General features: G+C 40.7%; 1 protein-coding gene across 1 annotated transcript in view; it reads right to left on the reverse strand.

The window, feature by feature from the left end:
- Positions 1–3,758: 3,758 nt before the first annotated feature.
- The window catches only part of ARSB (arylsulfatase B), a 263,697-nt gene continuing 255,410 nt past the window's right edge, over positions 3,759–12,045 (reverse strand). Inside the window, exons 7-8 of the mRNA XM_006889883.1 lie at positions 5,399–5,521; positions 3,759–4,024 (exon numbers count right to left, since the gene is read on the reverse strand). Of these exons, the coding sequence (XP_006889945.1) occupies positions 3,759–4,024; positions 5,399–5,521 (389 nt within the window). The remainder of the gene's footprint in view (positions 4,025–5,398; positions 5,522–12,045) is intronic.

Here is a 12,045-nt window from a genome sequence, read left to right on the forward strand (position 1 = left end):
TGTGTCAGAGGCGGTGCGGTTGGCGCAGGACAGAGCAGGGTTTAGGGCTGTTGTGCATAGGGTTGCTATGAGTCGGAAATGACTCGACGGCACATAACAACAACAACAACAACAACAAATGTAAATTAATAGGTATCATTAGAGCACCCTTTAGTTCCAGGAATCTTAAAGTATAGGTTATTTATTATAGTCGTTAGGCAACACTGAATCAATTCCAACCCATTGTGACCTATATACAATAGAACAAAACACTGGCTGGCCTTGGACTATCCTCAGAGTCATTCCTATGCTTGAGTCTATTGCTACAGTCACTAGGTTAATCCACCTTGCCGAGGGTCTTTCCCATTTTCCCCCTTTATTTTACCAGTGTTTACGTCCTTCCCCAGTGACATCTCTCCTGGGTTTTTCGTATGTTCAACGTGCATGAGACAAACTCTTGTTATTCTTGCTTCTCAGGAGCATTCTGACTGCAATTCTTCTAAGACAAATTTGTTCATTCTTCTGATAGTCCGAAGTACATTTGATATTCTTTACCAATATCATAATTCAAATACACTACTTTTCGGTTTTCCTTATTTATTGATCAGCTTTCACAAGCACATGAGGCAGTTTAAAATTCTATGGCTTGGGTCAGGTACACCTTAGCCCTCAAGTGACATCTCTTCTTTATAACATCATGCTCAGAAGGAAGATCCTTCTTTATAACACTTTTTAAAAGTCTTTTTGCAGCTAATGGACTCAATGTTACATGTCTTTTCATTTCCTGACTGTTGCTTCTATTGTGCTGATGGTGAATCCAAGTAAAATTCAATCTTTGACAATGTCAACATTTTTTCTGTTTTTCATGAATTTTTTTATTGGTCTAGTTGTCAAGATTTGCTGAATCTATAAGGAATTGTGATGCCAAGTGCCTCTCTAGTGGTTCAGTTCCACCAGTGGCTTCCCAGGTGACAGATGGGCACTCTCCTCCTGTGTGATTTATATCCTCCCAGAGATTCACTGGAAGGTCGGTCCTGAGTTGGGTTCAGCTCCAGGGAAATGAGTTTGAGAGTGATTTGAGTGTAATCCTCACTAAAGGCTGTAGTTATTGATCCTTACTGGTAAACACGTCAAGGCCTCTTTTCCTTCAACAAGCAAGATCGTACCATCTGCACATAATAATGAGTAGTTAATAAGTCTTCCTCTAATTCTCTTGCCGTGCCCTTCTTCATACAGTAGAGCTTCTCGAATTTTCTGTTTAACATGGAGGTTAAATAAGCATGGCGAATGGATACGACCCTGATCCCATTACCTTACTTGGTTGCAAACTATGCCGTTTTCTTTCACTGTGCTCACATGATCTGAGAGTCTATGTACAGATTCTGCAAGGACAAAATTAAGTATGCTGGAATTCTCATCCTTTACAATGCTATCTGTAGTTTGCAATGAGCCACATAGTCTTTTGCCTTTGAATAGTCAATAAAATATGTTAACATCTTCCTAGCGTTATATATTTCCAGTCAAGTTCCGAGTGACATCAGCAATGATATCCCTCATTTCATGTTCTTTTCTGGACAAAGCCTGAATTTCTGACAGTTACCCTGTTGATGCACTGCTGCAATTGTTTTTTAAATTGTCCTCAGCAAAATATTAATTATACTTGCAGATAAGACCCACATTGTTTTAGATCACCTTTCTTTGGAATGGGCATAGTTATGAGTAATGAGGACTAGTCCTTTGAGTTAGCCAATTGCTATACAATAATCTCTACAAAAGAGAACTGAGGAATAGTTGATAAAAAAACAGAGTTCTGAAAAACAGAACTGAGGAATCTCGGTCTTTTCCTCAAAGTGGAAAGGGGGGAAAAGATTACCCCTCCTAGGTCTGTAGGGCTGCTGTGAGTTAGAACTGACTTAAAGGCAGTGAGTTAGAGGTTAGGCTTATTTTCTTTCCCTCTGTCCCGTGGAAACAGCCTGTGACTTACCAGCTGTGCAGACTGTGCTCCTGCCCCAAGTGGACAGCTTGAGGTCAGTGACATGTCAGCTGCAGGATACTGCATTGACTTCACTGGTTGAGCATCTTTCATGGTGTAAGATTTTTTCATTTAGTCACTTGTCCATTGGTTCATTAAAACAAAACAAAACAAAACAAGTAGTGAGTGTCTTCTAGGTGCCAGGCATTGATCTAGAACTTGGTGACAAGCAGTGAACAAGACAGTAGGGTTAATGCAGGAAGTAGTGGAGCACAGCTTTTGCACATACTTCTCTAATGCTGACATTCTCTGGAGTTACTTTAGATTGATCTATCTCCTAGGAGGCTAGGATTCTGCAGCTCCATCTCACATACTTTGGGCACATGGCCAGAAGGGACTAGTCCTTGGAGAAGGACATCATGCTCAGAAGGAAGATCCTAGATGAAATAGATTGATAGAATTACTGATGCAATAGGCATAGGTGTGTCCGAGTCAGTAGGACTGGCTCAGGATAGGGTAGGCTTCAGAGCTGTTAGTACATGACTCACAGGCAAGTAGACAGCACACAACAATATGTTAATAATAGAATAATCCTCCTCTACTGAGAAAGGGTTGACATTTCAAACTCTGCATACTTTCCTTCAATTTGAGAACCAGAGGATAAAGCAGGAAAATAGAGAAATAATGATACGCATGTGACCTCCATTGCCTCCCCACAAGGCCCAGGATTCTGATTAGTTCTTTCTTCATACTGCCCATTTCCACCGTTTCTGGACAGCATTGTTCTGCCGTTTTTCCTCATTGCTAAGGAGTAGTAATTACTCTTAATATATTATGAAATGAAGCCATAAGTATGCTACAGACCCCATGTAGCTTAGAAATAACCTCACTGAATAAGGACACAGACCCACGCATCACTGCCCAGCCATCTCTGAGTCCAACCCAAGCATTTCCAGAGAACCAGACCTTTGGGCAGGGTGCCAGATTCAGTAACAGGGTTTGTACCATAAACCCACACTTTACTGGGGGCAAAAGGAAGGCAGGGTTAAGCAGGATTCTTTAAATAGTGGCACTCAAGGGTGACACAAAGGGAAAAGTAGCACAAGAGACGCAAGGGGTTGTGGGTAGCAAGAAGCCTAGATAAAACAAGCAATGGCTGGGAGAAAGCAATTTGTGATTAAAAAGCCATTTCTTTATTGTAAAAACTAATACTGAGGTATAGACACATTGCTATGTTGACCTTAACAATGAAATGAACCTTATGCTAATATGCCAGACAGAATGTGGGAGTGAGGGGAACCAAGACTGGCTATCCCATGGAATGTCTCAACATAATTTCTCACACACACACAGAGAGGCCTTGGCCAACAGAACCATTACCAACTGTCTGCTCCCTTCATTTGTTACGAGAAATAAATTGCTCCAATAAAACCCAGCTACTGTTAGAAAAGAAATCTAATGTTTGACTTGTGAGGCAAAAAGAGCAAGCTGCTCTGGCCTCTGGGACTCCATCAGAACGTCCTACTTCAGGTCAAGTTCCCAGCTGTCCCGTAGCTCAGGAACAAGGGGATGAACCCAGCCATCCTCCACATAACAGGGTTGTTCCAGATTTTAGCAGCTTCTTAAATGTGTTAGGAGTTGAAATGAGAAACCTCATTGTGGTTTAGGAGTGAGAGAAGGGTCAGGTGAACCCAAGCTGGAAGAACAAATGAGAGGAGAGTCATGTGAGTGAAGACCTGAGGTTAGTCACGGGAGTGAAGACCTGAGGTTAGGCGTTAGGAAGGTTTCCTGGCCTTCTCCTAACTCGCTACATCCATGGCCCCCAAGCACCGGTGGCTTCTGGGTCACAGCGGGGATCTTGCTTGGGGTAGTACACGGGCACTGAGTGTTTGTGGTAGAACTGCAGCCGGGAAAGGAGATGCTGGACGATATGAGGACGTTCTTTTGATAGATCGTGTCTTTCTTCAGGATCCTGATCAATATCAAAGAGCCAGAGCGTTTTGGTGGGTGAGTCCAACGATGGTATCTCGGAAACATTGGATTGAGACGGTGGTGGGAACCAGTAGCCACAGCCTGGCAAAGACATAAAACAATGTGATGGGAGAGAAGCATCATAGGCGGGTCCTAACTTCAGGAAGGGGGTAGGGAGGTCAAGGCTGAGCTGGCTGATAATGCCCTTTGATAACCATTTCCAGATCTTTCTCAAACTCCTATCTCTGGGGCTTTAACTGTTTATGCCTCAGAACTTTGCAACCAGGAAGGAGCTCCCAGGAAAGTGAGTGGGTGTGTGTTGAGGGGTGGTAGTGATGAAATACCACAGTCACTAGGGGTGTTCCTGGTATTTTTAATGGTTAGGTATTATGGCTGATAAAAGTGTTCTGGGTGCATGAGTGATCCCAGACAATTAAATCTGTCTCAACCCAGATGCCAAGAGCATCATCATTAAAAGCGCTGCTTAATTACAATGCGGCCATAATCATCACACTGTGTATTTTATAAGTACTGGAAGATTGTCACTTTCAGAGAATGTGCTCAGGAGACTCCTCCTCCCATAAATGTACCACTGACTGAGGGTGCAGCTCTTAGAGGTTCTCTTTGCTCCCAGGTTTGCTGTGCCTGGAGAGACAGACATAAGACCACCTCATTTTCCACAGAGCACCAGAGTGGAATTCTTTCTTTTAATGCCCTTCAAAGGAAGCACTGGTGGCTTTCGGGGTCAGAAGTTGTGCTGTCAACTAAAAAATTCGAATCCACTAGCTGCTCTGCAGAAGAAAGATGGGCAATTTCCTCTTGTGTGATTTATAGCCTCTGACAAGTTCTGGAGGATCAGCTATGAGTTGGTTCCAACTTGATGGTACACAGTGTTCTGTTACAGCGGGTGGGTTTTCTGTTTTGTTTTGCTGTTAGGTTTGGACTAAAGAAATACATGGTCTGTTGTGTAATTATACCTAGGTAGCATCCCCTACAAATAGTTCACATCTGCGGGCTTCAGGCCCAGTAAATTCAACCCAAGCTCCTCAGTCAGCAGCCTCAGTAATGTTTTGAAAAAGGCAGTTGCTACTCTATTAGCTCCTCTTGGTGTTCAGGGGAGAAACCTGTAGTGAAGGGGGACCGTTCATCCCCTGTGTGACTGGAAACAAGGTGACTCTTAAAAGGAGGAAATGAAAATCATAAATGTATAGCTGTTCTCTCATGACACATAGCAGCAGAGGCCAGGAAAAGAAAGACAACTTGTGTGGTGGGACCTAGAATGGAGCAGTCAGGTAGGACAGGATGGAAAAGAGGTAACGGGATGGGACACGGAACAATAGTGATAATATTCTCATTTCCCAGATAATGACCAAGGGCACAGAAACCCAGGAGCCAGGATAGACTGAGGTTTTTCCTAGAGTCCATGGCTTGCCTCGCCTGTCACAGGACAAGGGTTGGTTAAGCTAAGCAACCTACCTGGATAGCCCGTCAGAAGTTTCCAGTTTTTATATCGAATTGCAGCATGGAAAGACGTGTTGAAGTCTGAGTATTCTGGAAAAGAAGAACCATCCTTTGCTGGGCCCATGCTGTGCTCAGGACCTGAGAAGAAAGCGTTTGGAAGCATTACATCGCTGTTATTGGAACGTGTCATTATAAATCAGCATTTTATACTCTTCTCACAGAACAGTAGCTTTTATTCAACACTGGCGCACAAGTGTGTATCCTGCTGCAGAAATGAATCTTTTATTAAACATAAACAGAAAGCCATAGTTACATTAAGTGTCAATCATAAACCACCACAAATATAAAGGAAATCCCAAAGAGATTAGAACACTAATTCATCCCTAAAATCACTGAGCTGAGCCAGCACGCGGCTGGCCATATGCAGAACAGTGTTCTGTTACAGCGGGTGGGTTTTCTGTTTTGTTTTGCTGTTAGGTTTGGATTAAAGAAATACATGGCCTGTTGTGTAATTATATCTATGTAGCTAATATAATGGCTTATAAAATGCACGTGTTAATCAAGTCTATCTCAAAAGGGGAGAATTCATACCTGGCATGAACTATAGTTCAAATAAAACCCCATCTATGAGAGCTAAAACAACATGAGCAAAGGAAAGCCTTCAGAAAGGAGAACTACGTGGATAAGAATAATTCTGCTGTCCAATTTATTGGTTGGCTTGCATATAGGTTACTTTAATTCATTATCTTAAAGTCTTATGAACAATCCTCACCACAGAACCAATAGGCAACATTGTAATAGATGGAGAAAAGTTTTGAAGTTGTCAATGATTTCATTTTACTTAGATTCACAGTCAATATCTATGGTAATAGCAGTCAAGAAATCAAAAGACATGTTGTACTGGAAAAATCTGCTGTTAAGTATCTCTCTAAAGTTCTAAAGAGCAAAGAATTCAGTTTAAAGACCCAGGTGTGTCTGACTCAAGCCATGGCCTTCTCAATTACTTGATATGCATCTGCAAGTTGGATGTTGAATGGGAATGACAGAAGAATTGATGTCTTTGAATTGTGGTACTAGAGAAGGATGCTGAATATTTCATGGGCTCCCAAAAGAACAGATGTGTTTATCTTGGAAGAAGTGCACCCAGGGTGCTCCTTAGAGTCAAGAATGGTGAGGTTTCATTTCATATACTTTGGGTATGTTGTCAGGAGAGACCTTGCTTGGAAAAACACACTACGCTGGGAAAGGTGGAAGGTTAGAGAAAGACAGGAAGGCCTTCAACAAGATGAACCGACACAATGACTGTAACAATGGGGACAAGCATATCAGAGATGGTATGAGGATGGCACAGGACAGGCCAGTGTTCAGATCTATTTTCTCTATGGGTTGTAGCTGACTTGATGACACCTAACCACCACCACCATGTCTTATAGTTATTGCTCATGAGGTTTTGAGGGAGCAATAAATAACATCTATTCTTTGTTCTTGAGTTTGGAGTCAGTAGAGTGATAGAGGGTAGGCACATGGAGATAAAAATACTGCTTAATTATAGACAGAGTTGACTGTAAATAGCAAGGCTTTAAATAATCTGCAAAAGGGAGATTTCTGATTAGAAAAAGGGATTTCTTGGTGGTCCAAGTGGTTTGTGCTGGTCTACAAAATGGAAGGTGGGAGGTTGTAATCTACCCAGAGGCACTGTGGAAGAAAGGCCTGGATGTCTGCTTCCACAAGATTACAGATGCTGAAAAGCCCTTTGCAGCACAGCCTTCCTCTACTGCTCACAATATTGCCATGAGTTATAATCATAATTAACTTGCTGGCAACATTTTTTTACTTTAAAAAAAAATATAGAAATACTTAGCCTTTCATCACCGATCTTGCTGGACAACCTCTTGACCTCCCTCAACAAGGCAGAGCAGTTTGCAGGGATATAATGGGTTGCTGATTTGACAACCCTTAGCAATGAGGACATACATGGGCAGGCTGACTCTAAAACCAAGGGGTTTTCTTGTGACACATACCAGGAAGGATCATGAATGATTTTAAAGAAGGCATGCTTTCTTCAGATAAGTCACTCCTTCATCTACTAGCAGAAAGGAGTAAATGAAGTGCTTGCAGCGAGCAGGCTATTACAGTTGAAGACCAGGAACTCCTGGGTAAGGAAGGAGGTTCCCCGCTTCACTCCCCACCTGCTCACATTGAAACCCCAAACCCACTGCCATCAAGTCAATTCCACTCATTGGGTTTCTATCCATTGGGTTTCTGAGGATGAAAACCTTTACGAGAAGGGAATGCCTAACTTTCACTCATGGAGAGGCTGGTGAATTCAAACCACTGACTTTTTGGTTAACAGCCCAACTGATAATGCAATGTCAAGCCTTGTAGACTAATAGCTGATCCTACAGTGGGTTTTAAGAGACAGTAAATCGCACTGGAGGAGACTGTCCATCCTTCTCCCATGGAGCAGCTGCTGGTGGATTCAAAGTGTGTGTATTGGGTATTGCAGCACAGTTTCTTACCACTAGACCAACAAAGCTCCTTAGTTGTATATTTTGTCTGTTTTAAGTCAACATTTAAGCTTTCTAACACAGTTACAGCAATCATCTTGGAAGCACTTAAAAATATTGCTAGACAAACAGCTCAAAAATGAATAGCTATAATATGTCTGTTAAAGTACAAACTTTGACAAGGTGGTCAACCCATCTGTCTGCTTTTCTTTCATAAATACAGAGGTAGAGTGTCCCCCTACTCACCAAATTAGAGCTTGTATGCTCAGGGGAGTTTTAATGCAAGAGGTAGATTCCTTAACTGCCTTACAGAGGAAACATGGTTGAGATATGCCTGTTGTTGCTGTTGTTAGGTGCTGTCGAGTATTGGAACCCTGTCCTATCTGTGCCATTCTGACATGAGCACATGGTTATTGTCACAGTGTCAATACACATGGTTGAAGGTCTTCCTCTCTTTTGCCGACCTTTCTAAGCATGATGTCCCTCTCTCCAAGGAATAGACGCTCCTAAGAACATGCCTAAAGTGCGTGAGATTAAGCTTTACTGTCTTTGCCTCGACGAAGCCCTCTGGCTGCCCCTTCTCCAACACATCTTTGGTTTTTTTGGCAGTCCATGGGATATTCAATGCTCTTTCCCAGCACTATAACTCAGAGGTGGCAATTCTTCTGTCATCTTTATTCACTGTCCAGCTTTCAGACATATAGTAAGTGATTGAAAGACCATTGCCTGAACCAAGTGCACCTCAGTCTTCAAACTCACATCATTTGCTCCTCAGTAGTTTGGAGAGATCAATATGCTTGAGAGCACTAAATAAATATAGGTGGCTTTAGTCTTATAAATCAAGCCCTAACAAATCTTTAGCACCAGAAAAGAAAACTTTTCTTTTTTAAAAATGATTATTAATTTTAATGAAAATTTACATAGACTTTGGATTTCCATTCATCCATTGTTGCACTTTTCTCCCTGCCCACCCCTCACTCTCAGTTTGCTCTTCTCTTTGAAAAGTAAAAGAAAAATTCTTTCATTTTTATACAATCCCTCCCCCAAGTCCACTGCTCTATGCAGCCTTCTTTCTGGACTCCTGTCATGACAATAATACCTAAACATATATCCTTTTTAAACTGTTTTCTCCCTCATCTGTTTCAATGCAGTATACACAATTTATCCCATCTTTCCCAGTCTCCCCACAACTCTGATGTCAGTCCCGTTTTACTACAGTGGCACTATGCAGTATTTGTCCTTTTGTGACTGAGATATTTCACTTAGCATAATGTCCTCCAGGGTCACCCATTTTGAATAATATTTCATGAGTTCCTTTTTTTTCAATGCAGCATAGTATTCCATTGTGTGAATATATTAGAGCTTCTCTATCCATTAGTTTGTTGATGAGCACTTAGGTTGTTTCCAACTCTTTGCTATTGTGAACAAAGCTGCAATAAACATGGGTGTGCATATATCTGCTTGGATGGCGGTTATGGTTTCTTTGGGGTATATTCCTAGTAGTGGAATATCTGGGTCAAATGGTATTTCTATTCTCAACTTTTTGAGAAAGTACCATACTGCCTTCCATAGTGGTTGCATCATTTTACATTTCCACTAACAGTGAATAATGGTTCCTGTTTCTCCACAACCTCACCAGCATTTGTTGCTTGCTGTTCTGTTACATTTTGCTATTCTTACTGGGATGAGATGATATCTCATAGCTTGGAAGAACTCTAGAAGTCCTAATGCACAACATAAACAGTCTTCCAAAGCATCCTGAAAAATCTACAACCAGGAGAGGATAAAATAGATGAATGGGACCTTCTAAGAATCAAATCCCTGTGCAGAACCAAAATCTTCTCCAACAGGGTAAAAAGGGAAGCCATAAACTGGGAAATAGTATTTGGTAATGACATGTCAGAGAAGGGACTTATATCTAGAATTTATAAAATACTTGAGCTCCAGAACAAGATAAATGTAAACAATCCAATCGAAAAATGGGCACAGGATATGAACAGACACTTCACCAAAGAAGACATTCAGGTGGTAAACAAATACATGAAAAATGTTCAAAATCCCTAGCTCTAAGAGAGAAGAAAACCTTTCTAACATCATGTTTCTCTGGATGTATTTTGGCTCCAGTACAAGTGGATGCTTCTAGTGGTTGAGGTGCGTGAGGACAGCTATCAAGGAAATGTGTTGTTAATATACAGACTGTGTTAAGACTGTGAAGCCTTATGATTCACTCCTCACATGTTTACATAAAAGCCACATCAGAATAAATAAAATGAGTATGTGAACATAAACAACAACAAAAGGAAATGGCTAGCTCAGCTATATTTATATATATTTTTCTTAAAACAAACAGGAACATTAAATACCTAAACAATAAATAAGTCTTAGACTAAATGATGAAAGATACTATTATTTTTTCATTTTGAGAAATTACACAAAAAAGAATACTACAAAGACTATTACACTCTGTAAACTGTCAGGTAGAATTAACAGGTAACTTGACAGCTTAAAACCCTTTCCATATTTCTATTTTTTTCCTATAACGGAAACAAGAGAATGAAGTTGAGGATGCCTTTGTCCCGATTCCCAGTCCCAGCTCCACTCAGTCATACCTCTAGAGACTGCTATCATGAATTCAGTGTATCTTTTAGCCACTTTAATATAGAGTGCTGAAGAGCAATGATGTCAGTCTAGAGACAAAGGTGCACCTAATCTAGGCATGGTCTTCATAATTGTTATGCTTCAGAGAGCCAGACAGTGGCTGAGGATGACAGAAGAAGAATCAATGCCTTAAGTTGTGGTTCTAGAGAAGAGTACTAAATATACAATGGACCACAAGGAAAACAAACAGGTCTGTTTTAGAGAGGGTGAAACCAGGCTGCTCCTTGGAGGCAATGATTTTGAAGTTCCATCTGACATACTTTGGACATGTTGCAAGGACCAGTGCTTGGAAACAAACATCATGCTTGGAAGGGTGGAGGGATAGAGCAAGATAGAGGAAGATCCTGGAAGAGAGGGACTGTCTCAGTGACTGGAGTAATGGGGATAGGTGTGTCAGTGATAATGAAATTGTCTCAAGATAGAGTAGGGTTCAGGGCTGTTGTACATAGGGTCACTATGAACTGCAAGCCACTTGATGGCATATAACAAGAGTAACATCTATATTTCAAGAATAAACAGCATTGTTTTTTAATTTAAAAATTGTATGTGTGTATCATGCTAAAAAATTCTGCAGTTTATTTTCATTCACTATTCTATTGATGAGAATTCTCCTCCCATGTGATTTCAAGCCTCTGAAAACCCACTGGAGGGTCAGCTCTGAGTTGGTGCTGACTCACATTACACAACAACAATGTACACATATTCCTTTTAACGGTTTTGTATTTCCTCATACAAACATATCACGTTTTATTTATCCACTCCCTGTTGATGAGAATTTATATTGTTTTAATTTATTTTTTAATTCCGTAAACTACCCTCCGGCACATGTTTGAGTTTCTCTAGGGTATGTGTGTGGACAGAGAATTGCTTATTTGTAAGGCATACACATTTCCAACTTTTCAGCACACATGTTAACTGGCCTTCCCACTGGTAATGTCCCCATTTCTCCACGTCCTTCAACTAATACTATAATACTTTTAAAAAAATGCTGATTCAATTTTGTTTAAAAAAATCGTAGAGAGAACTGAGCAAAACACAAGGACAGGTATAATCACCAGTAATCTCCCTTGTAACCACCAGTGTTTTAAAGAAAAAGAACATCATCAGGACTTCAGAAACCTATTCAATTGGTGCTCAGTTACTACACTCTTATCCTTGCAGGTAGCTATTATCATAGCTCTGAGGAGATTAATTTTTGCCTGCTTTTGAGCTTTGTATAAATGAAATCGCACAGTCTGTATAGACTCTTATTTCAGGCTTCTTTTGATCAACATAAGATTCCAAGAGTCATTCATGATCTTGTTTCTAGTACTTTTGTTCATTGCATTGCTATCATATGAAAAGTCTCACAATCACCTAGCAGTAGTATTTCATGTAAATAAAGTGAGATAGAAATCAAGAATTCATCACATCAACAAGGCAAAGAACAAGAACCATATGGTCCTATCAATTGATGCAGAAAAAGCCTTTGATAAAATCCAACACCCTTTCATGATT

The sequence above is a fragment of the Elephantulus edwardii genome, unplaced genomic scaffold (genome assembly GCF_000299155.1).
Source record: "Elephantulus edwardii isolate Elephantulus edwardi_28Jun2011 unplaced genomic scaffold, EleEdw1.0 scaffold00082, whole genome shotgun sequence".
In the NCBI taxonomy this organism is placed as follows: domain Eukaryota; kingdom Metazoa; phylum Chordata; class Mammalia; order Macroscelidea; family Macroscelididae; genus Elephantulus; species Elephantulus edwardii.